Source organism: Bidens hawaiensis, unplaced genomic scaffold (assembly GCF_021521415.1).
Source record: "Bidens hawaiensis isolate Kalapana, Puna unplaced genomic scaffold, B.hawaiensis_p1.1 tig00012650_1, whole genome shotgun sequence".
NCBI classification, from domain to species: Eukaryota; Viridiplantae; Streptophyta; class Magnoliopsida; order Asterales; family Asteraceae; genus Bidens; species Bidens hawaiensis.
Window position 1 is genome coordinate 501,718 of NW_027492047.1, and position 25,534 is coordinate 527,251.

At 41.4% G+C, this 25,534-nt stretch overlaps 1 protein-coding gene and 3 pseudogenes across 1 annotated transcript; 1 reads left to right on the plus strand and 3 right to left on the minus strand.

The window, feature by feature from the left end:
• Positions 1-2,151: 2,151 nt before the first annotated feature.
• On the plus strand, positions 2,152-3,597 carry LOC143541819 (anthocyanidin 3-O-glucosyltransferase 2 pseudogene; annotated as a pseudogene).
• A 4,249-nt stretch (positions 3,598-7,846) lies between these two features.
• LOC143541797 (UDP-glycosyltransferase 71A15 pseudogene) lies at positions 7,847-8,260 on the minus strand (annotated as a pseudogene).
• Positions 8,261-8,353: 93 nt separating this feature from the next.
• Positions 8,354-8,941, minus strand: LOC143541798 (UDP-glucose flavonoid 3-O-glucosyltransferase 6-like). The gene has a single exon (XM_077034526.1). The coding sequence runs from the start codon at positions 8,939-8,941 to the stop codon at positions 8,354-8,356; it is 588 nt and encodes a 195-aa protein (XP_076890641.1).
• A 361-nt stretch (positions 8,942-9,302) lies between these two features.
• Positions 9,303-11,079, minus strand: LOC143541843 (anthocyanidin 3-O-glucosyltransferase 2 pseudogene; annotated as a pseudogene).
• Positions 11,080-25,534: the final 14,455 nt, after the last annotated feature.

Below are 25,534 nucleotides of genomic sequence, written 5' to 3' on the forward strand. Positions count from 1 at the left end.
TAACGACTAGTTTAGACCATAAAGTAAAGATACGAGTAGATTGTTATGTTAAACTAGCCAAGATGAGTTAATTACTACTTAACTACTCGTATAGGAATGTAAACAAAGTAAAGTAGACAAGACGAGTTAACTACCAATAAATTACTCGTATGGTTAATGTAAATCTAGTAACTTATCAGAACGAGTTGATTAACAATAAAATACTTGTATTGGGAATATAAACAAGGTAAACTAGTCACGACGAGTTAACTACAAATGAACTACTCGTATGCGTAATGTTTACCAGATAAACTTATCGAGACGAGTTAGTTACCAACAAAATACACGTACAATGGATATAAAGTAGTCGTTGACCTGTATCTACTCGTAAAGACTAGTTGACCAAACAAACTAACCATTCCGGTTAGTGTTTTGTAAAACAAACCAGTTAGATGCATTTGGTAATCAAACTCATCGTCGTGGTTAGTTTGATAAAATACTCGCGACTCTTAAGGTTTTATAATCAGCTCGTCGCGACTAAAGAATATCTTATTTACTCGTGTGGCGCTGATTACGAGGGTTTAAACTTATTTAATCTCTACGAGTAGATTATTAGTGAAACTGGTCGTTACGGTTAGTTTATAGACACGTGGCAAGTTTTAATTGGTTATACAAACTACTCGTGAATAATCATAAACTATTCGTCACGAATAGTTTATAATACATATTTTAAGAATATGTTGAAAATGACACCTAAAACCTGAAAACCTAATCATAAATACCTATTTTAAGAATTTTCCCTTTTATAAATTCTTGGATGCCTTGCACAATAAAAAAAATTCATTAAGAATATGATGTTTTTAGGTAAAAAAAAAGTTTCTGACAAATTGTGACACATGGACCGATAATAGTTTACACTGACTACTTAACTGATAACTTTTCTAACTTTCACTTTATGTAATAGGGACATGTTATATGAACACGTTATATGCGTGTTGAAGGTTGGAGTTCTAACTTTCAAATAGACTAGTATAAGTATTGAGAGTTTGAATCATATACGTATATTACACGAGTCAAAAATCACATAAAATTGACTAGATTTGTGGCGGTAAAGTATCATTACATAAAGTGATTAATGAAGTTTTCTAAAGTGGTAGCATGACACGTTTGTTAATATGAATTATTGTAGTTACATGATAGACATGCTTTCGAGTATTAAGTTGTTAGAATCGATTTATAACATGCCATGTATGCGTTTGTTGAGTGTATAAGTTTTATATGTATAAAACATCTCATATAAATGAAACTGAAAACTATTAGAGTAAAATGTGGTTTTCATCCATGTGATTTCTCTAAATATGCGGTTTTAGTCCAATAGTTTCCATTTTGCGATTTTCGTCCATTTGTTTTCATTGCACTTGCATTTAAACCCGAATAACCCCGTTAAGTCTAGTCGTTAAACTCATCAACGTGCCCCTCATGTGAATGTCAGTTTTGTCTTTCTCAAGTTCGGACTCGGCTCATTTAATATTTATTAATTAATTTATATATGTTTTATTTTTAATTTTGTATATTTTACGAAAAACCTTAAACGAGCCAACCTTGGCCCGAGCTTGGCTGTGAAGTGTATTAATCTTATTAAATTGTTTGAGGCTTGAGCTCAGCTCAAAAAAAGCTCGACTTTTTTTCTAGCTTTTAATTTATCCAAGCTCGAGTAGCTCGCGAGCAGCTCACTCAGTTACACCCGGATAGCAACAAGCAGTGACGGTGAGTGATGTTGTCGTGGCTGGACTTGTTTTAAGCTATTTTAGTTCTGCATAAATAACCCATTTCACAAGCTTCCACCGAATCGAAACATCTATTTTCTACTCTATGAAGCAACTTTCGATCTAAACTACTTTAATTAACTGGTTGATTAGTTTAGCTTCGGTCTAGATTTCGTTTAACACGGAGTTGTGTGTTCAGTGTGGTCCCAATACCTTAATATGTTGTATTTGTTGTTGAACGATGATGACATGTGAGGCTACAATACTTAATTCCTCAAGCTCTTGATAATATAGGAATGGATCTACAATTTGCCAGCAATGGCATCACCCAAAAGGCTTGGTAGACAAACACCCACAAGATACTAGTTATAAGCATATTAAAATTTATAAATTAAAACCTTAAACAATAAACTAAAACAAACATGGCAAATACAGTTGCAAAGCTCATATTTATCCCTTCCACTGGCCTTGGTCATATCATGTCAACCGTCGAGATCGCAAAGCTATTGGTGAATCGTGACCATCGTCTCTCCATAACCGTTCTTGTCATAAGCCTCCTACCACTGGTTCTAGCACGACAACCACCACCTACATCGAATCATTACCTAAAACCGGTATGGAGCGAATATCCTTTATTGAACTCCCTCAAGGCGAAATCCCACCCGCTCGTGACTCAAAAGGTCTATTGAATTCTTTAAAACAATACATAAACAGTCATTGCAAATACGTAAGAAACATCATGGTCGACATGACAAGTCAACAAGGTTCTGGCCGGGTCGCAGGGTTTGTGATCGACATGTTTTGCACCTCCATGATAGATGTGGCTAATGAGTTTAATGTTCCAACCTATGTGTTCTTCACTTGTAATGCAGCTTATCTTGGGTTTAGATTATATATTCAGACACTATGCGATGATCAGAACCAAGATGTTATCAATTTGAGCCACTTGGACACCGAGATACTAGTTTCAACATTTGTCAAACCAGTTCCGACGAAGGTCTTTCCGACCATGCTCCAGACCAAAGAAACTCTGGATTATGTTTTGTCATCTGCCGGGAGACTGAGAGAGGTGAGAGCAATAATCGTTAATTCATTTCTGGAATTGGAAACACACGCAATTGAATCGTTGCGTTCTGACAACACTGTCCCGCCGGTGTATCCTGTGGGACCCATACTCAACCTAGAAGGTGGTTTTAGTGCCGACGATTACATCATCAAGTGGTTGGATAATCAACCGCCTTCATCGGCTGTGTTCTTGTGTTTTGGGAGTATGGGTGGTTTTGATGAGGTTCAAATGAAGGAGATAGCACGTGGTTTAGAGAGGAGCGGTTACCCTTTCTTGTGGTCCCTACGTCAACCAGCACCAGCCGGTCAACTATCAAAAGTCACGAGAGACTTTGAGGATCCTAGAGTGGTTTTGCCGAAAGGGTTTTTAGAGCGAACTGTTGGAATTGGGAAAGTCATTGGGTGGGCCCCACAGATGGCGGTGTTAGGTCATCGTGCAGTTGGAGGGTTTGTGTCACATTGTGGGTGGAACTCGTTGCTAGAGAGTTTGTGGTTTGGTGTATCTGTGGCAACATGGCCTATGTATGCTGAACAACGGGTCAATGCGTTTGAAATGGTAGTGGAGCTGGGATTAGCAGTTGAGATCAAAATGGATTACAAAAAGGATTTGTTTAACCCCACGGCGGAGGAGATAGAAAGCGGGATAAGGCGGCTGATGGAGGGTGATTTGGTGAGAAAGAAAGTGAAAAGGATGAGTCAGAATAGTAGATTGACGATAGTTGAGGGTGGTTCATCGTATTTATCATTTGGTTCTCTTGTTCAAGATTTTATAAGAAACGTTTCTTAATTGCTAGTTTTTGTTAAATTTCAATATGGTGATGTTGATAACACAAAAGACAAGAACGATATGTTAGATTTCAGTCCTTTAATTTTTTTAGTTGTTTTGAATAAAATTGTCATTTTTTGTCATACTAAAAGGTGTGTGATCTTGGGTGGTGACTACATTATTATGTGAGCAGCGACAATTATAATGCCAGCGCAAGTGGCGACCTATAGTGATAGCGGCAAATGACAAGTGTGAGTAGTGTTGTCGTTGTTGAATGCGTTTAAACTATTTAATTTCACTTGAGTAATGGTACAAATCCAGCTTAACCGGCCAACAGAACCCGTTAGTTCTAAGAAAAACAAAAAACATGATACTAGATCTCAAAATTTATGCTAGATCTTTTCTTATTTCCTGCGAATTATAGCTCTATAAGCAAGAGCACCACCCTATCAAGATGAACATTGCGAGTTCAGCCCTGTCGCTCCGACGAATCAATTTAGTATATTAATTCTCCTCTCCATTTTAAGGGGTATACATCATAATTAAATTCATGAGGGGTTTTCCCTTTTTCTCTAACAACCCCTAAACTAGATGAAAATAACTAAAACATGAAAGTTGATAGAATATTCCATTTTTTTCTCCCCGCAACTCATCTTTCTCATACTTCTTTGTCTTCCAAAGAAATTTAGATCATTAAAATTTAAAATCTTATTTCTCCATATATGTATTTCGCTTGTATTGTTTTGTTGGGTGGTTAAATTTCGTCGGATGGTTCTATAAAAAAGACCTGAGTTAGGTTATAATAGAAAAAGAATGATAAATAAAGTCTAGGAAATTTGTAACAGTTTGGGAATTCGGTTTCGATTCAGTATGGATAAAAGATGTTGGTATGTTATAATATTCAATTCTTGAAGACAAATTAATTTAATATATCAAATTTTGTATATAAATAGTGTTTTACCTTACATGTCGTGCCGGGCAGCCGGGATTTACTTATGTTCCTGTCGTATTGTGTCGGTGCACTAATATGGATTCAGTTCATATGTGTTAAGTTCATCAAGATAGCGACACTAAATTGTCAGCGCAGGAAGTAGACACCACGCTCGAATAACCTATAATAAAAAAAATTAACACATTAAAAAGGTCGTAGCAGTAACGATACTGATTTTCCCGCAAGCGTTGAGTTGAGAATTCCGTATGTAAAACCCGTGAAAGGTAACACGAATACGGTTGGTATTGACTACGTTCGTTACGGTATGCAACTTATAAACCCAAAATAATAAATTTTGTCAAATTAACAAATTAAAAAACCCAAAAAAAAGTACCGGTACTAGCGTATCATATTAGAAAATAAAAATTAACATTTTAAATAATGTTTAGTTGGTTTGTCAAACCAACCAACCAGGCGTTTGTAAAACCTGAGCGTTATAGCGGTAAGTCGACACATATTCCATCGGTAAAAGCATGACGTCATCCTGGACGTTGTTGTGGTGAGTCGGTAAAACCCGAGCATTGGCAAAACCTGATCGTTGTCGGTACTGGGCTTTGCGGCGGTGAGTTGGTAAAACCCGAGCGTTGTCTGTCTCATGTGTTGCGGTGGTTAGTTGGTGTTCGGTTACGTTCATTACGGTACTAAAACTAAAACAAAAGGTATAGTAAAACCCAGGCGTCGGTAAAATCCCCATGTTGTCGGTAACGTGTGTTACGTCTATGGAACTAAATCAAACCTATCAAAAAAAAAGGAAAATTGGTTTTAAATACTCCAACTATGCCTTATTAGCAAATAACAGGCCCAACTTTACACTTGGCTGGTGACGGTCCCAACTAAATAGATATTTGTTTTTAACGGTCCGCGACTAACGGATTACTAACTCCGTTAGTATGTTGCTTACGTGGCACGCTTATTTGTCAAAACATATATATATGTGGCAGCTTACGTGGCAATAATCTCAAATCTTCAAACCAGAATCAAAAACCCAGATCTTCAACTAACTCACCCACCTTTCAGCTTCAATCAACAAAATTTTCCATCGACCAACACCACTCTGCTCACGCTCATCACATCCGTCGCCACTATGTTCACTAATGGGCCACCACCACCACTGTGTTGCCATCGCTTCACACACTCTCCACCGCCGCTAACCAGCACTACCAGCATCATCCACCTTGATATGTCGTCCTAATCCAGCCAAACATCACTAGATCTGAACCAAAACTGACTCACTTACTTGGAAAAGCTGTGAGGGCTGTCAATCTACACGGTAGAGCGAGCCACGCAAGGTTTGCAGGTTCGCCGGAAAACCACCGGCCGGCCATTTTCACTAACACCACCACTTACAACCTGCAAAAACACGATGGCGGACCCACTGGATTCCTTCAGCAACAACATTGTGCCAATAAACTCAGTTCCATCGATCGATTTGGGGGTTTAGGGTTTATTCAATCGATTTAGGGGTTTCTTTGAATTCGCTAAATTAGAGGATGGTGTTAGTATGATGTATGAAGAATAAAGGAGATGGTGTAAGAAGTTAGGGTTGGTGGTAGGTTGGTGGCGTGTGTGTGGTGGCAGAAAAGAGGTAGAAGAAGGTGATGGTGATGGTGATGGTGATGGTGGTGGGGGAGGTGATGGGGTAGGGTATGATGAAGAAGGTTTGTTTTCCACATAAGCTGCCACATATATCATATTTGACAACTAGGCGTGCCACGTAAGCAACATACTAACGGAGTTAGTAATCTGTTAACCGCGGACCGTTAATAACAAATACTTCTTTAGTTGTGACTGCCACCAGCCAAGTGTAAAGCTGGATCTGTTATTTACCAATATGTCATAGTTCGGAGTATTTAAAACCAATTTTCCAAAAAAAAAACTTAAATGTGGTTAATCGGTCATCCGGTACCTAGGCCAATGGAAAGGCTTGCGACACCAAACTTCTTAAATAATCGATAGTAATAAAATATAGAAGGCATGCAACAGGTATTAGTAGTCCTAATCATACTGGAATATTGTAAAGTGTGTTTAATTAGAGGTGAGCAATAATCAAATCATAGCCAAAACTATCCAACAAAATCAAACCGAATGTAACCAAAAAGCTACCATAAGATTTTTGTACCCTTGGTCAACTGAAAATAACATAATCGAGCCATTCATATTTTCATATTTTTCTAGCTTTTATATCTCAATTTCATGTTTTATACCATAATTTCATGTATTTATACATTTATTTTTTGTATTTATGCATCTATTTCATGTAATTTCTTAGCAAAAATTTTAGCCCATGTTTGATTTTAGTTATTAACCAAACCGAAACAAAAACCAAAAAAGTTACCTAGTAAACCGTACCTATTAACTGAAAACCGGTTAGTTAATTTGGTGAAGCTACCAAACCAAACCGTCCACACCTTTATCTTTCATACATAAAGTCATTTATCCTATTTTGTTTCCCACCTACGAACCTTATCATAATCCAAAATCCAATGGCTGCTGATAACCTTGTTTCTTTCTTTCTTCCTTCCAAAATCCTAGAAGATGGTGTTCAATCCATCTTCAGTATCTTCCTAGAAGCTGCTTGAGCTTGTGTTCATAGTTGGTATGAGTGGGATAGGTAAAACTGTTTGATTATTACAAATCAAAGTGTGGGTTTGTGCTAAAGTTTCCCATAACAGATTGAAATATAATCTTTACCTACTCCTCCCACACCAATTATTGGCACCATGCTAAAGTTTGAATCAAGTCTGGTTTCACTATGTAATGACCATGACCATTAAGGTTTTTTTTCCTTATGATTTCATTAATTGTAAAGTTAATTAGTTTTATGTTATGGTCAAAGCATTTTAAACATAGTGAAGGGTTGTTCATGGTGCAAGAAACATATATCATTTGTTTGTGAACAATATATTTTTTGTAACAAGTTTTGAGTTGATATTATTAAGGGTACTAACTAAATATGAGCCATCTGGAACTTGTTGATATTGCTCATAAACAAATGACATGTAGCATTATAAACATTATGTTGTCATTTGGAGTCATTTAACACATTATGCATTTCAAACAAGTAAACAACAATTCTCGACTGCAAATGCTCTACCAGATAACAACTTTCTATACCCTTGTTCGGGTACATGTGACATGTTACATTAATGGTTTACTTACTGACATAGTGAAGGAACACTTTTCAACAGAAATGACCGGTGACATCTTATGTTTCGCTAAATCTATTGACTAGATAACATTTCTGATAGTCTATAACATTAGAGAATAATTTGTAGTATCTCATATGATGTTACTCATGATTTCTTGAACAAGATAGCCAACTGAAGCATATGATGAACCACCCTCAACTACCGTCGCCCTGCTTAGTTTACTCATCTCTTTCACTTTTGCTCTCACCTCGTTATTCTCCATTACTCGCCTTATTCCCCTCTCTATCTCCTCCGCCGTCACAATGACTATATTGGCACCAGGATTGAACATGTCAATCTTATAATCCAATTTCAAGTCAACCGCCAATCCCAGCTCCACAACCATTTCAAATGCATTCAATTGTTGCTCAGCGCACATTGGCCATGTAGCCGTTGGTACACCGAACCACAAGCTCTCTAGTATTGAGTTCCACCCACAGTCCCACTGCTTCATGGGCCAACAACGACACTTGTGGGGCCATCCAATTACCTTACCTCTTCCCATGGTGCGCTCGAGGAACCCATCTGGCAATAGCACTCGTGGTTCATCAAACGATTTCTCTAGAGGAGGAGTTAGGCGTAGGGACTACACAAATCGCTAACCACTTCGTTTTAAACCGAGTGCCGTCTCTTTCACTTGGACCTCATTAAAGTTTCCCGCACTCCCAAAACACAAGACTACCACTGACAATGGTGGATGACCGTCCAACCAACTAATTGCATCCATGTCATCAGCTTTTCCCGCTACACCTTCTAGATTGAGTGCAGGTCCCACGCGATACACAGGCGGGAAGTTGGTGTCAGGAAACGACTTAACTGCGAGTGTTTCCAACTCCAAGAACGTATTAACCAAGACCACTTTAGCCTCTCTCATTTTTCCACTAAACGAGATCAGAAAGTCCAGCGCGTCTTGTTGCTGGTACTCCACCGGAAAAGCCTTCATTGGCACCAGATTAACAAAACTCGGTACAACTATCTCTCGTTCCAAATTACTCTTCTCAATAGCATCTTGCTTAAGTTCCACACATAGTGTCTCGATACATAAGTTAAATCCCAGATTGGCAGCATTCGAAGCGTAGAACACGTATGTTGGTAGCTTAAATTCATTAGCGACATCTATCATGCCGGTGCAGAATATGTCAACCACAAACCCAACTACCCGACCCGAACCAGGTTTATTTATCATGTCAGACACGATAATTCTAGCGTATTTGCAGTGACTGTTGATGAATTCATGGAAGGAAGCCACGGACGCTTTGAGGTCTAGTTTTGGTGATGCTAAATCTTGAGGGACATGAATGAATCGTATGCGTTCGATAGTGTTTGTAGTCAACGATTCGATGTAGGCAATGGGTTGATGATAACATGTTTTAAAGACATGTAAAAGAAGGATAAGTTTTTTCCATAATTATTGAATGTGTCAATAATTGAATATATGATATTTATTGAATCCAAATCTTTAGGTTAGATTTGAATGTTTTTTCATGGTCCCTATCTTGTTGAATTTTTGTATGCAATGTTTAAAAAGAAAACCAGGAAACTATTTATGACCTATCATAATAAACTGTCTAATTAAAGTATTGTAATATCTTTGTATCTTCACTTTTCAATACATAGTACAAACACACAAAAATAACAAATTTATTTCGCTTTCAAGTTTTATTGTTTAATCAATTTAAATTCAAGGCAAGAATGTGAAGTAGAGTTTAAACATGATAACAGCGCCTAACCCGCGCTAACAGGGTAATAATTCTAATAATGGTGAAAATAAAATGTGTAATAATGTTTTTGTTACTGACTTTAGAAAACATATATGAGAATATGATTAGTAGTAACGATACAAAATTCGAAGTCATGTGATATTACTCATGATTTCTTGAACAAGGGAGCCAACGGAAGCATACGATGAACCACCCTGAGCCACCGTCGCCCTGCTTAATTTGCTCATTTCATTCACTTTTGATCTAACCTCTTTATCTTCCATTAATCGATTTATACCCCTCTCTATCTCTTCTGTCGTGATGATGACTGTATTGGCGCCAGGGTTAAACAAGTCGATCTTATAATCCGACTTCAAATCAACCGCCAATCCCAACTCCACCACCATTTCAAATGCATTCAATTGTTGCTCAGCATACATGGGCCATGTTGCCATTGGTACACCGAACCACAAGCTCTCTAGTATCGAGTTCCACCCGCAGTGAGACACAAACCCTCCCACTGCTTCATGGGCCAATAACGACACTTGTGGGGCCCATCCAATCACTTTCCCTATTCCCTTGGTGCGCTCGAGGAACCCGTCGGGCAATAGCGCTCTTGGGTCATCACATGATTGCTCTAGTTGAGTTGTTAAGCGTAGAGACCACACAAACCGATGACCACTTCGTTCTAAACCCAGCGCTATCTCCTTTACTTGGACCTCATTAAAACTCCCGGCACTTCCAAAACACAAAACCACAACTGACGCCGGTGGTTGACCGTCCAACCACCTAATTACATCCATGTCATCAGCTTTTCCTGCCACACCGTCTAGATTGAGTACGGGTCCCACTGGATACACTGGCGGGATGTTGGCGTCCAAAAACGACTTCATTGCGTGTGTTTCCAACTCCAAGAACGTATTAACCATGACCCCTTTAGCCTTTCTCAAATCCCGGAAAGAAATTACCAGAAAGTCCAACCCATCTTGTGCCTGGTACAGTGCTGGAAAAGCCTTCACCGGCACCGGATTAACAAAACTCGGAACAACTACCTCACTCTCCGAGTTGCACAGCTTAATAACCTCTTGGTTCTGGTCATCCACACATAGTGTTTCGAGATGCAAGTTAAAGCCAAGAAAGGCAGCATTAGAAGTGTAAAACACGTATGTCGGAACATTAAACTCATCAGCCACATCTATCATGCCGGTGCAGAATACATCAACGAAAAACCCAAAGAGCCTTCTCGAACCAGGTTGATTTATCATGTCAGCCACGATATATTTGACGTTTTGGCAATTACTCTTGATGAGTTCATACCAAGAAGTCAAGAAGGCTTTGGGTTCAATCTTTAACGGTGTTTCAACTTGAGGGAGTTCAATGAATCGTATGCGTTCGATGGTGTTTTTAGCCAACGATTCGATGTAGGTGGTGATAGCCGAGACAGGGCCAGAAGGGTGTATGAGAAGAACGCTTATTGAGAGCCTTTGATCATGGTTCACGAGTACTTTCGCCATCTCGACGGTGGACATTATATGACCAACCGCTGGAGCAGGAATGAACACAAGCTCTGCAACTGTGTTCGCCATTAATGGTTGATTTAATTCAAGCTTGCATTTTGTTGATGTCTCATTCCCTGTAAGCTATAAATAAGATAGATCCCAGACCGTTGAGATTTTAGTGAGACATTGGTCCCAAAATTCAGCATCCACATTAAATAAGTGTTTGGATAACAAAGCAAAAAATTCAAGATTTTTAACCTTGTTTTATACCATCATGACATATGTAAAGAAGTTAAAACAATTAAAGATTCAATCAATCAATCATACATAGTGGAATCCCGCCAGTAGCAAAGCTATAAGTAGGGTCTGGGGAGGGTGGGATGTCGGCACACCGTACCTCTATCCAAAGGGATAAAGATGTGGCTTCCAGAGAGACCCTCAATGGTGATCTGGACGTCCTCAGTTAAAGATACTTGAACTTCGTTACCTGCGGAACCACTTGCCCTTCAATTAAAGATTAATTGTTCTAAAGTTATTGCTCTAGAATCCTATTGTTAAGAGAGAAAAAAAAAGGTTTGATTCGTGACCAAGCGTCATAGGCTGAGGATTCTTGTTCAAGAATCGAACCATTAGGTCATTGGACTGGATATCGTATATTAATTTATTTAAAATGAAAAAAATTTACAACAATATCATATCCAAATTAAAGAGAATAAAATGCTCGTTTTTATGGTGCAATTTGTTTATAAAAATATTAACGTATGAAAATGTTATAGTCGTTTATAAATCATGGGTGGGAAGTTAGTTTACAAGTTAAATTAAAAACATAATATGGTTAAACGTTCGTTAATGAATGTTCGTTAATGAATGTGTTCCTTTATGTTCATCTGGTTAGGCTAATATTGTATTAACATTGTACTATTAATATTTTATTTATTTGTTTTACTATAAAACTACCTCTTCCGTCCCATTAAAAGTGTTTATATTTTCTTTTTTATTTGTCACATTACATATGGCCATTTTCAAAATTTATTAGCCAATTTTTCAAGTTTACCTTTAAACACACATAACTAAAATTAATAAACAATATTGATGGACTCAATTTCTAAGGGCATTATTGTCATTTGGTAAACAAAAAAGGTAACCATTCAATCAACTTTAAACTTTGTGTTTTCAAACAATGACACTTAAAGAGAGATGAAAGGAGTATTATGTTTTGATTATCGTGAACTGTAAGTTTTTTAGGGATAATTTAGTGTAATTCTGGATTTGTGGTTGTATTTGGGTGGAGTTATAATTATTATTCTTGAATTAATATGTAATCTTTTATGTTTGTCTGTTTGTTAGTGTTGTTTCAGTCCGTTTGCCTCTAAGAGTCGTTTATGTTTGTCTATGTATTAGTGTCTGTATAAGCTATAATATCTCGTTCTTGCTCCACTTCTATCATATTTTTCACCTAATTAATTCGTACACACACTAAACTATACGACTAGTTATAGTCATATACTCGCAGTATAGGGGTCAAATAGTGTCTGGATGTAAAGCCTTGGTGTCTAAATATTTCATGCCTTCTAATTACAATAATATATTTATAACTATACCGGCTATCCAGTCGGCCGTCTTACACACTATAACTATACTCATAAACTACACATTTTTTATAGTGACGTAACTTAAACCCGCACAACTTAAAATACAAAAATTTTATAACTTTTTGATACCGCTAAGGCGTTAATTCAATGCCCTGTGATATTATGTACTGTTTGTTAAAAACTAATGTTTTTGTAATGCATTAAATAATATAGGATCAAGATCAATCAATAATCCAAGCCACGTAAGATATGGTCCCAACCAAGAGTCCAATACCATAAAAACAAAAGTTGATGTATCCTGCCAGTGTATTATTAACGTATGATCTACGTACCAAATGTCGCAGGAATCTGACTCAATAGTGAATTGGCCGTCTGTTTGTATTAAGTATACACTTATGAGACTTTTCTAAGAAACTTAACATAGATTTTGACAGTTTGTTGAACAATTGTGCCACATGGATATTCAATTAAAAAAATAAAAAAATACGCGGGAAAGAGAAACTTACGTGTGATTCAGAGGACATTTATTCAACTTTCATGGCAAAGTGCTAAATTAGTTCAATATTTTTCTTTTTCGTTTTATGTATCGGATATCTCTAAGCAAATATTAGAATACTGAATACCCATGAATTTTTTTTATAAATCCGTTACTGAAGGCTATTAAGTTCATTCACATATACGTACATGACTAGTAATTGAAATTAAAAACTTTAAAAGAGGATGTCCATATTAGTGTTTTTGCATACGAATTACCTATAAGGAAAATATTATAAACAAATAATACGGAGTAATTATTTGTTTGACATGTTATGTTAGATTTCAAAAAATCTTGACATAAACCATTTAACTTCACAACAAATTAAACATATGAGCTTTTGAGTTTGACGTTGTCACCATTAGGCCGATAGATGTGGGTGCGTGGTTTAGTCTCTGGAATTACATAGCTTAATGTCACGCCGTAAACACCACGCCTAGCGTGTATGGACCACAATTTTCCATTCCGTGGAAATGACGTCTGAAAGAAACTTTTCAATAAAATTTCTTTTAAATCTATTAATTTGTAATTAACTAAGCATCTCAATTAATTTTCGGTTATAATTTGTACTCGTTCAATTTTTTTCCTCAAAATGTAATTACGAAATGATGTTATTTTTTTTCACACCAATGAACCACACTTGACACCACCATGCCCCATTCTCTTATACTAAATACCATAACGAGTCTGCAACACTAATTTAGGACACGCAAAAAGAAAACACAAAGACAAGAATTACACAACTCCAAACTGATTGGATGAACCTGAATAGATTACAAGCACCCCATGTCCTTAGATTTGCTAATTAATTATCTTAACTCAACTAACTTAACAACTTCGTAGAGATATGAAGGGGTGAATATGCTCATTAACTTAATACATTTTATTAGAATATATTGATCCTTGCTTGATTAACAATCTTTTAAAACATCAATGGGTTGACAGGTCATGGATTTAAGTCTCTCAGATGACATAAACTCGTCGTTCAAAAAAAAATATTTGAGACTTGTATGGATTAATAAAATAATTGATAAGAATTCTATGATTTTGTTTGCTTATTTGCTTGGTAAGTTTGGAACTTGGATGTTCATATGGTTAAGAGGATGAACAAACACTGTGTGTGAAATCAATATTAGGGTTTGGAGCCATGTGGTAAGTGTGTCATTCTCCAAGGGACCAGAATATAGGGTAACGTTTACTTCTTGATTCTAAGTGGATATGTAATGCAATGGTTTAATATATTATATTACTTAGATGAGAAGTTGACTTTTATTATTATTATTATTATTCCGAGATAGCTTTAGTTCGTGCCAAGGAAACAACTTGTTTGCAACTTCAACTTGTATATATTCTTTTTCACTAAACCAAAATTCACATGTATAAAGCATTTCAATCATCTAAACACAACTATATATATTTAGGTTTTGTTTCATTTTATACTTAACGCAATACTACAAGCATCTTTTATAACTCAAAGTCTCACCTCTAACAGCACCTACTTTTTATTTTATTATCAAACACTACTTAGACTTTAATATATGTTTACAAGAATTACATCATTACTTAAATTAAATACAGTTTTAATTATTTGAAGTAATCAGCTATATTTATTTTTGTATGCCCACATCCAGTTTACCAAATTCTATATTTTTACAAAACATAATTTTAGTAAATGATATATTATCTATACGGTAGTATAAATCATTCGTGAAAGGGCATGCCAAAAAAAATTAATACGGGGTATTAGAAGTTTCACAAGTTTTGATTATAGGTGTGCACGGTTAGGTTCGGTTATTAGCATTAATCGAACCGAACCAATCGGACGTTATCGGTTCGGTTCGGTTAATTTCGATCAATAACCAATATCAAACTTTGGCTTAAATTTTGCTTAAAAATACATGAAAAAAATGCTTAAATATATTAAATGAAGGTATAACTACATAAATTGAATGTATAAATATATGAAATTGAGATATTAGTATATGATATAGATATGGATATATATATATACATATATATATAGGTTTATATATATATATAGGGTAGGGTTAATGTAAAAAACAATAATTTTGTAAGAAGCATAAAAAGAGATCTAGACCCTTGGATCTAGGATCTGACGGTTGAGATTAGTAGTTTCTAAAAACCGTATAGTTTTCTATTTATATGGTATAGTTTCTTATTTAGGTGGGTTGCTTTATTTTAAAGCATTCCCACACTTCTTACAAAACAGTTGTTTTTTATTTGAACCATCTTCTATATATATACACACACACACACATGAAAATGATAGTATTAAACAATTAATACATATAATACATGAAATAGAGGAAAAAAGGCTTGAAAATATATATATATATAAAAAATGAAGAGTTCGGTGCGGTTCGGTTAATTCGATTTTCGGTTTTTTCGGTTAACGATTTGGTTATTGCTCACCCGTAGTTTTGCTGTATTCACTTTAAGAAATTAATAAGAGTTATTTTACAAAGTATTTTTTTTTTTTTTTGCAATTATACATTGTTTAACGTATGTGAGGTCGTGGGTTCATGTTTCGCTCGGAGCAATCTACTTCAAGTCACCGTATTATGTTTTTCAAGTGAAATGTTAATCTATTTGTTAGGATGATCTCGTGTGTTATTGTTCATCCTTGAAGAAACACTAGGTGAACCCACGGGCAGATTATAGATAATCTGGGGGTTAAGTAATGTTTCCCACGAGGATGAGGTCCAGCAGAGAAGGTTGTTCTTCAGGGGACCTGCAAAACAGACACCGTAAGCTCGTCACTGAGAAGGGGGGGTTCCTCCTTGTGACCACCCTCCGGTGTGAGAATCAGACTAGATTGCTCTGAATATAAGTGTATATTAAGAGATTGCTAGATAAGATTGAGATATCAGATGATGTCCTTACCATTCCAAGGTGTTGGAGTATTTATAGCCGAAGGTAGGTTTCCTAGAAGGTACAGCCGGCTGAATAGTATTCCTGTTCTACCAATAGTGGACTACGCACAGGCCATGCTGGTTGGTGGATAGGCTACGGCCAACAGTAAAGGTCGGCTGTATACTGTTCCTTTACTGCCGGCTACGCACTGTTCCACCAACTGTAGGCTGCGCGCGTCCCATCGTAAGGGTTGGTGAGTAGGCAGCGGCTAATAGTGACAAACAGTACTAGAGGGTGCTCCTCCTCGTATTGTTGTCGGTGAGCTGTCACCCTGTGATTGGTTCATGGGCTGCTCTGGTCAAATTGTCTGTTCCGCCCATACCTTAGTAGGTATAGTACGAAAGACCTTCCAGAAGCATACGGACTGGCTCATTTAGACGGGAGTATTCCCGCCTTGCTCATTCCTTCATGTGACTGCTGAAGTAGCGAATGCCTTGTGCGTGTAGCCTTGCTGTTAGTGCGGGTAGCCTTCCCTGATGGCTTGTATCCGCAGCTGCGGGAACAGGCGGGGTACTTCGCCATTGGGAGGCTTTCCCTGCGGGTACAGCTGGCGTACTGCGCGTAAGGTTCTCTGAGCATGGTGGGCCCTGCTGGAGCAGTTGGTTATTGCGCAGACGTCCCTATTCAAGGTGAGTCTTGCGGGTCCAACTGGGCTCTGCTGGGACCTACCTCTTCAAGTCCCCCCAGTCCAATGTTCTTCTCATGAATTATTAATAAGTGAGGTGAACTTTTGGACTTAGCAAGGAGTTTTTGAAAATGTCACGCAGAAATTCCCGACTTTTCTGCTTGATCTTTGGGTGTGAAGCGGGTAGGTTTGTAACCTCCTCGTACGTCAGGAGCGTTGAGTCCTACTTGTGTGGATTCTCCGTGGGGTTTTGGTAGTTTTCAACATACTGATCAATTATGCTAAAACCACCAATCCCATCATGGAGTTTCGAACAATATAGTTCTCGACGTTCCCGTCATGCGGGGATGTTATTCCCGTTCCCGCCAGCATGGCCCAGAAGATCCTTCTTGGTTTGAATTCCCTGCAGAGTGCTAAGTATGTGAAGGGTTTTGCCTTGACACTGTACCTGCACTTGTCTTACGGTTACTTTACTTCCAAGGTATTCCTGGCGTCAATTCCCTGCGGGTGCTAAGTATGTGAAGGGTTTTGCCTTAACACTGTACCCGCATCCGTCTTACGGTTACTTGGTTGCCGAGGAATTCTTGGCTTCAATTCCTTGCAGGTGCTAAGTTTGTGAAGGGTTTTGCCTTAACACTGTACCCGCACCTGTCTTACAGTTACTTGGTTGCCAAGGTAAGGGGTATTTTCCCGCTTACTTTTGAATCTTTTTGAATTTTGAATTTTGAAATTCGAAGAGTTGGTGGAAGGATAAGAACAGTCCAAACCTCTGACACGTCGTGCGACGGTTTCTTCTGACTGTGTCAGGACGTGCAGGAAGTTATGGTGACGTGTCAGTACATGGTCATTCCAGACGCTTTTTCAGGCGCGTGGGCGCGATTTTTCGGGCGCGTGGCCGCGAAATTAATGGTATGCGTCCTGTCAACAGCTGTTGCCAGCTTGCTTTTTGCCACGTGTCATAGTTTCATTGCACCTTCGTTTTCTCTCTCTTCCGCATTAATTTCATCGCATTAATTGCGATTAGTATATAAAGGGGGAGAGGGTTCTTTGTAATCCACACTTTCACTCTTCTCTTCATCTTCTTTGCGATTTCCGGCGAATACTCACCTTTTCAGGCAAGCATTCTCCCGAAATCGTTTTCTTCTTCTTTTACAAGATGTCTCGTGATCTCGAATCTGCAGTCGATGACAAGAGTACTGCTGGCGAGTGCCAGTGTGCTCTGCCTGGCGATCTGTATCGGTACGTCGTCAGGAAGTTCATGCTCGAGTCTCTCGAGCCTGAGTTTCCTGAACCCCACCAGACGGTGTACGATGCCCCCAGAGGCAAGATCGGGGTATATGCTGCATTCTTTGTCTATGGGAATCTTAGGTTCCCATTGACAAAGTTTGTTTACCGTGTCCTTGAGAAGCACGGTGTTCATTTGACCGAGTTGCACCCCATGGCGATCGCCAAGATTCGCCACTTCGAGTGGGTGTGCCGGATTTTGGGCGTTGAGCCCTATGTTGACCGCCTGATGACCTTCTACACTTGGAGGTGCATCCAGGGGTGGTATACCCTGACAACCCGAATCAAGGGTTTAAAGATCTGCGCGACCGAGCGCAGTCTTCGCTCGTGGAAGCGGGAGTTCTTCTTCATATCCGCTCGCGCCATCCCCATTGCCATGAAATTCAAGAATGGGCAAGCACTTCCCAGCCTTCACGCCTCCAACTACCAGGAGGCGGAATGGTTTGCGAAGATATCTCGGGTCCAATCTCCGGTTTACCAGTTTGCGGAGTCCGGGATGGTGATGCTGGGGATGAGCCGGGTGTGGAAGGCTGCGGATGCGCATAAGATCCCAATCGTCCTCGAATACGGTTCGAACTCTGTTCCTTACGGTATGCTTTCTTTCTTTTTGTTGATTTAGAATTTCTTCTAACTTTTTTCCTGTTTATTTCAGAGGGGAACGACTTGCAGTCGCTCCTGAACCCGCGGGAGGCTGACGGTCCCGCACGGATGGGTACTCGCGCTCTAGATGAGAACGAGTTGCCCATCCTAAAACAAACGGCGGATCGGTTCGTGGAGGTCTATCCGCTAGGCCATGAGATCCTTAGCGCCCGTCGGCCAGGTGAGGCGCTCTTCGACCCTCGACCCCTCAATGTTGAAACCTCTGCTGGAATTCCTCTAATCGTATGTTCTGATGAGGAATCCGCAGATGGTCCTCCGTTGGTGCGGAAGAAGAAGGCTGCCGGCGGGAAGGGGAAGGAGAAGGTGGCCTCCACAGCCGATCCAGCGCCTCGGTCTGACTCGGAGACCGAGAGCGAAGAGGTGGCGGGGAATCCCGGTGGTGACAAGATCACCATTCCGGAGGCTGTGACAACTGTCACCGAAGAGCCCAGGATGACAACGGTGACCGGCGTGAAGAGGCCGGCTCCATCGGGTTCATCCCCGCCCGTCCGTACTTTCAGGCTCAAGAAAACCCGTAAGTACAAATTTCCTTTAGCTTTTATCTTCATAGCTTAATATCATTTAACACTTTTCTTTGTGCAGACGTGGATGTTGACGCATTCCAGGGTGGAGCGCAGAGGAGTACCTCCCCGCCAATGACGGTAGGCCCGGTCAGCCTACCTGAGGCGACGACCCAGGCGGCTGCGCCTGCGCCTGCTTCCACTGGTTCAGTTGCTCACTCCGTTGAGCCGACTGTTCCAGTTGTGATGACGTCACCCCCGGCTGTGAGTGCTATTTTTACAGCATCTTTCACCGAGCCGGCGGTAACTTTTGCTGCGGATTCCGCGGCGGCGACCGCGGCGGCTGCTACCATGCCCCCACCATCGGCAACGACGGCCGATCCATCAGGTACGCATGGGGCTTCTCGCCAATCTCTGCCACCTTCCCATCTGCCTGACCTCTTGGATGGATTTCCGTTGGGTTCAGGTGATGGGTTTGGCGGCTATCGGCCTGTAATTGACCCTACAGGTGCGTAGGGTTCTTTTGGCCCATTTATATATATTTTTTCTTTATCATCTTTTCCTAACTGCTTTATGTTTTTTGCAGTGTCGGATTCCAATGAAGTGTATGTTCCACGATGGAACATTCGCCGAGGAACAACCCTTCGCACCCCTGTGGAGTGCGTGGAGTGGGCTCGTCACGCTGCTCCTAGTGGTGCGTTGGGGGAAGCCATGGCTAGCTACCAGGAGGGTAGGCTAAGCAATGAGCTTCGGGTTCTCCTGGCCCGGATGCAGCCGCGCGTCGAGCTGCTTTGTCGTGAAAACGACAAGTTAAAAGCAGCTCGCCTTCAGGAAGTAGCTCAGGCGCGGGCTGTCCGGGAGGAGAATAGGAGGCTTTCCGCCGCGGAGGCGGAGAAGGAGAAGGCGTTCAAGGCCCTTGAAGTCGAGGTTCAGGCCCGTCTCGAGGCTCGCTCCAAGGCTGCCCAAGCTGTTAATGAACAGCTTCGGCTGGCTAAGGAGACTGCTAGGAACGCGACTGAAAGGGCCACCAAGGCTGAAGCTGTTGCCGAGCCTCTACGCGTGGAGAATGAAGAGCTTAAAGCCAAATTAGAGGCTCTCCAGCAGGCTCATGATGCTTTGGCGATGGAGGACGCGAAGAAGCTTCAAGAGATCCTGGACCAGAGGGGCGTGCTTGACTACACTGAGCGGAAGCTAAAGGGCGTCGAAGAGGCTGCTGCAAAGGAAGTGTTGCTTGCCAACCTTAATAAAAGTGAAGCCGAACGCGCCTGTACCCAAGCTCAAGCCGCCCTCCAAGAAGCTCTGGTTGCCAATGAATGGCTTCTTCGAGAAGCGTTGTCTCGGGTAAGTCTAGCTTCATGTCTTCACGCTTTTCTTTATAAATAGAAAAGGTTCTGATACTTGTATTTTTTCTTTGTAGGTTGTGCATCGGGTCTTCTCAGAGACGTCTTATGACGATGCTATGAGCGCAGCCCTCAACGCTTCTCTTGAGGATGGGGAAAAGGCCGGCTTCCTGCTTGGTCTAGGGTTCGTTGAGAAAGGCATCCCGCCTTCCAACTTCCCTTTGTACGATGTGGATACTGAAGCTATTTACGACCAAGCAGTGAACCAGTATGCCGCCTTCCCGCATCCTGTGGTGGAGAAGGTGAACGAAGTCGCTGCTGCTGATGATGGGCTAGCTATTCTTAAAGCCTTCCTTGAACCACCACGCTCTACTGATGGAGCGGGTCCAATTGGAAGTGGTCCTGAAGCCTGATTCTGAAGATCCCTTTCCACCATTAGCGTAGATTTTTGCTTTTGTATAGCTATCTTTGTAATGTTTGAATTTGATGAAATAAAGATTGTGTTTGTTCTTTGCCTTGTTTATTTTACGCATGTTTTGATCTAACTTAGTAATTTCTTTAGTACTTGGATAAGTTAACTTTTTAACGTGGTAAATTATAAGTTTGTTTTGCTTCCTCTTTCATGATTGTGCGGGTATGACCGTCACTTACACTTAGTAGGATGGCTTAACTTTACTTATATCTGACCTGCGTGGAAGTTTTCCTCATCTTTTCCTTTGAAATTTTCTAAGTGTTCAGAATAAGTTAACCTTTGAACGTGGTAGATGATAGGTTGAAGTTTTGCTTCCTTGTTCGTGATTGTGCGGGTAAGACCGTCACTTGCACTTACAAGGATGGCTAAACTTTACTTACATCTGACCTGCGTGTAGGTTTTCCTTATTTTTAGCGTTGTGTTTATGCGGGTTTTGCCGCCTTCCACACGTAACGACTTACTTCTTCCCCCATTTGTGCGTGAATACCGGCACCAGTGTGGGAAGTTCATAAGTATAAAGGTAAGGCTATCAACACATTGTGAAAGGAGAATCATTTCCATTATAAGTGGCTCTAGGCCTTTTCTTTACAAGTTTGGAATTTATCTACATATAACATTTGCGTAATTGAGCTCCATTCCATGTTCTTGGGATGGGAGTGCCATCGAGCCTTTCGAGCCGGTATGCGCCCTTTCCCAGGACTTCTTTGATAATGTATGGCCCTTCCCAGACCGGGGCCAGCTTTCCTGGGCGTTCTTGGTTCGAAGCCTCGTTGTTACGCAGTATGTAGTCTCCTACATTGAAGTTGCAGAGTTTTACCCGCGTGTTGTAGTACTTTTGCATTTGTCGCTTGTAGTTCTCTTCACGCACTGCGGCTAAGTCTCTGCGTTCCTCGGTTAGCATAAGGTCCAACCGTCTTTCCGCATCATTGTCTTCTGGCTGAATCAAGACCCTTGGTGAGGGTAAACCAATTTCGACCGGGACCATGGCTTCAGTGCCATAAGTGAGACTGAACGGGGTTTCTCCCGTACTGGCCTTCTTCAGCGTCCTGTTTGCCCAAAGGACGTGCGGAAGCTCGTCCATCCAGCCGGATCTGTGTTCCAAGAGTCTTTTCTTTATGCCTTCGACGATGCTCTTATTTGCTCTTTCCACCTCACCATTACCTTGCGGGTGTGCCACTGAGGTAAAGGTGTGGGTGATTTGAAGTTCTTTCAGCCACTGTTGTAGCTTCTTGTCAGCAAAGTTGGTGCCGTTATCGCTCACCAAATTCTGTGGAAGTCCAAAACGACAAATAATAAATTCCCAAATAAATTTTTTGATATGTTTCGCGGTTGTTTGGGCTAAAGGTTTTGCTTCTATCCACTTGGTGAAGTAGTCGATGGCTACCACTAGGAACTGAACATTTCCTGCTGCTGTAGGAAATGGGCCTGTCACATCGATGGCCCACTTCTGAAATGGCCATGAAGAAGTGACTGGAACAAGTTCATTCTTCGGGCGGTGCGTGTTGGGTGCGTAAAGCTGGCAAGACCTGCATTTTCTGATGTATGCCGGTGCATCCGTATGCATCCCCGGCCAAAAGTATCCCGCGTTGTTTAGCTTAGCTACAACAGCGCGGGGACCTGCGTGTACTCCACAGATGCCTTCGTGTACTTCCCTTAGGAGGTAGTCAGCATCTTGGTTGTCCACGCATCTTAAGAGTGGGCCAAGAAAGTTACGTCTGTAAAGGATGTCATCGATGAGTTGATAATTCAGTGCTTTACAACGTAGTTTTCTTGCCTGTGTTTTGGACTCCGGTAGTGTACCTGCCGCAAGGTATTTTATTATTGGTGTCATCCACGTTTCCGTGCCGGTTTGGATGACGCAAATTTCCTTGTGCGGGACCGAAGGTGTCTCGAGGAGTTCAATGCGTATATCCTTTCCTAAGTGGGTGAAGGCTAATGATGCAAGCTTGCTTAACGCATCCGCAGATTTGTTTTCACTTCGCTTGACGTGTATGACTTTGCAGTCATTTAAATCGCGCATAAGGGATTTTTCTTGTGCGAGGTACAGGGCCATTGTGTCGTTCACGGCCGTGTACGTCCCGTTGATTTGATTGGCTACTAACATGGAATCCACGTGGGCTTCCAAGTTTTTCACTCCCATCTTACGCGCAATTCTCAGCCCAGCCAAGAATGCCTCATACTCGGCTTCGTTATTCGTACTTGGAAAATCCAGTCGAATAGCGTAAGTGTATTCTTGGCCCGTTGGGTTGGTTAGCTTTAGCCCTGCGCCTGAACCCTCGTTATTGGCTGCCCCATCAGTGTAGAGTCGCCAGACATCATTGATGTCTTGTGCTGGAGAGGGTTGAGCCTCTTCCTGGCACTCTTTTTCCCGCGATGCAGGCACTTCTGCAATAAAGTCGGCCAGAACCTGGCCTTTTATGGCTGGTCTTGGCTTATACTTTATCGCGTATTCTCCCAACTCAATTGCCCATTTGGCTAGGCGTCCCGATAACTCGGGTTTGCCTAGAACGTTTGCAAGTTTGAAGTTGGAGAGAATGGTGATTGGGTGACCCTGGAAATATCGTCTTAACCTGCGTGAAGCGTGTATAAGTGCTAATACTAATTTTTCGAGGGTAGAGTACCGGGTTTCTACGTCTGTTAGGATACGGCTGACATAATAGATTGGCATCTGGATGCCTTTTCGCTCTACTAGCAGGACTGCCCCGGTTGCTCTATCAGTTGCGGAAAGGTATAGGATTAACTCCTCTCCCGCTTCTGGTGCTGTGAGTGTTGGGAGTTCGATCAAGCGTGACCGAATCTCCTGAAAAGCTGCTTCCGCTTCTGGTGTCCAGCGGAAGTGCGTTTTCTTTAAACAGTTTCTCAACGTTGACACGAAGGGAAACGACTTATCCGCGTGGTTTGCCAAAAAGCGATTAAGTGCCACTAGTCGTCCATTCAGTGTCTGAGCCTGTTTGATGGTAGTAGGTGATTCCATTTTGATAATGGCTTCGACCTTTTCAGGGTTCGCTCTGAAGCCATCTTTAGTGACGATGACCCCCAAGAACTTCCCTTCTTCCATTCCAAAGGCACACTTGCTCGGGTTGAGCTTCATGTTTATCTTCCTGAGCGTGTTGAAAGTTTCTTCGATGTCTTTCAACATCGCTTCTGGGTCAGGGCTTTTGATGACCAAGTCATCTATGTAGACTTCCAAGTTCCTCCCAATTTGGGTATGAAACTGGTTGTCCATCAGGCGTTGGTATGTGGACCCGGCATTCTTAAGTCCGAATGGCATCATTTGGTAACAAAATGTGCCATCGGGCGTCCGAAAAGCGGTTTTGTCCTGATCATCAACAGCCATGTGGATCTGATGGTACCCCTTATACGCGTCCAGGAAGCATTCAAGGCGGAATGGTGCCAACGAGTCCACCTTAAGATCAATTTCGGGTAACGGATAACAATCTTTGGGGCATGCTTTGTTCAAGTCTTTGAAATCTATGCACATGCGCCATTGTTTGTTATTCTTCGGTACCATAACGGGATTTGCAACCCAAGTTTGATATCTACTAACGCGTACAATGCCTGCGTCAAGGAGTTCCTTGACTTGGGTTCTACACGCGTTAGTTTGTTCTGGCCCCATTACTCTGCGCTTTTGTACGATCGGCGTAACAGCCGGATCGCATTTGAGCTTATGCTCTGCCTTATTCCAGGGTACACCAGTCATATCAGCTGGTGTCCACGCGAAAATGTCGGCGTTCCTTTGTAATAAGCGCTTAAGTAAGGTGCGTGTGGGATCAACAATTGTTGGGCCAATGGAGACGGCCTGGTCCGGGTACTTGCCGTTGAAGGCCCATCTTTCTGGTTCGGTGATGGTTGGTTTAGCCATCTTTGGTTTGGGTTTATATGAGACAGATGCGATGCATACCTGGGGAATGCCGGTGATCATCGCTACACCCTCAGCTGTTGGCCATCCCATCATGCCGTGGACTGAGGATACCACGGCGTTGAATCTTGCCATCCCGTCTCTCCCGAAGAGAATGTCGTATGTGTGGTGTGGCTTCCTCATCACGACAAAGTCCACATCTTCTGTGCGGGAGTGTTTCCCATCTGTAAGAGTGACGGGGAAAGATATGATACCCAGGGGGGTGTTTGTGCTGCCATCAAACCCTTCCATCGAGGCGCAGATCGTTTCCAGGCGTTCCTTGTCTTCGTCATCTAGCTTGTCAAAGAACTGCCTGTACATCACCGTTGACGAGGCGCCGTTGTCAGCAAGAGTGCGAGAAGTGATGTAGTGCCCCAGCTGGCTTTTGATGACGATAGGGCCTTCTTTGCTGGGTCCTCCTGGCACTCGCGGGAAGCGCACCTCAGCTTCCTTCCACGCACATGGTTCTGGCGTTCGCCTTTTTCTTCCTCTGATGTTACCATGAACCATGTTGATGCTGATGTCAACGAGCTTTCGTCCGTTGCCTCGGTACCGGTTGTCGTTCCGTCCTCCCTTCTTGATTGATGCCACCAGGTGTGCCAGTCTTCCATCCTTGAGGAATGCTTCAACAATATCCTTCAAGGATGTACACTCTTCCGTACCATGACCTTTTGTCCCGTGGAAGTCACAGGATTTGCTCTGATCCGCATTAGGTCGGTGCCGGATCACTGGAGCTTTTG

Bases quoted from the DNA above. Each gene is read 5' to 3' on its own strand.
- LOC143541798 (XM_077034526.1), bottom strand. From the start codon at position 8,941: ATGATAAATAAACCTGGTTCGGGTCGGGTAGTTGGGTTTGTGGTTGAC.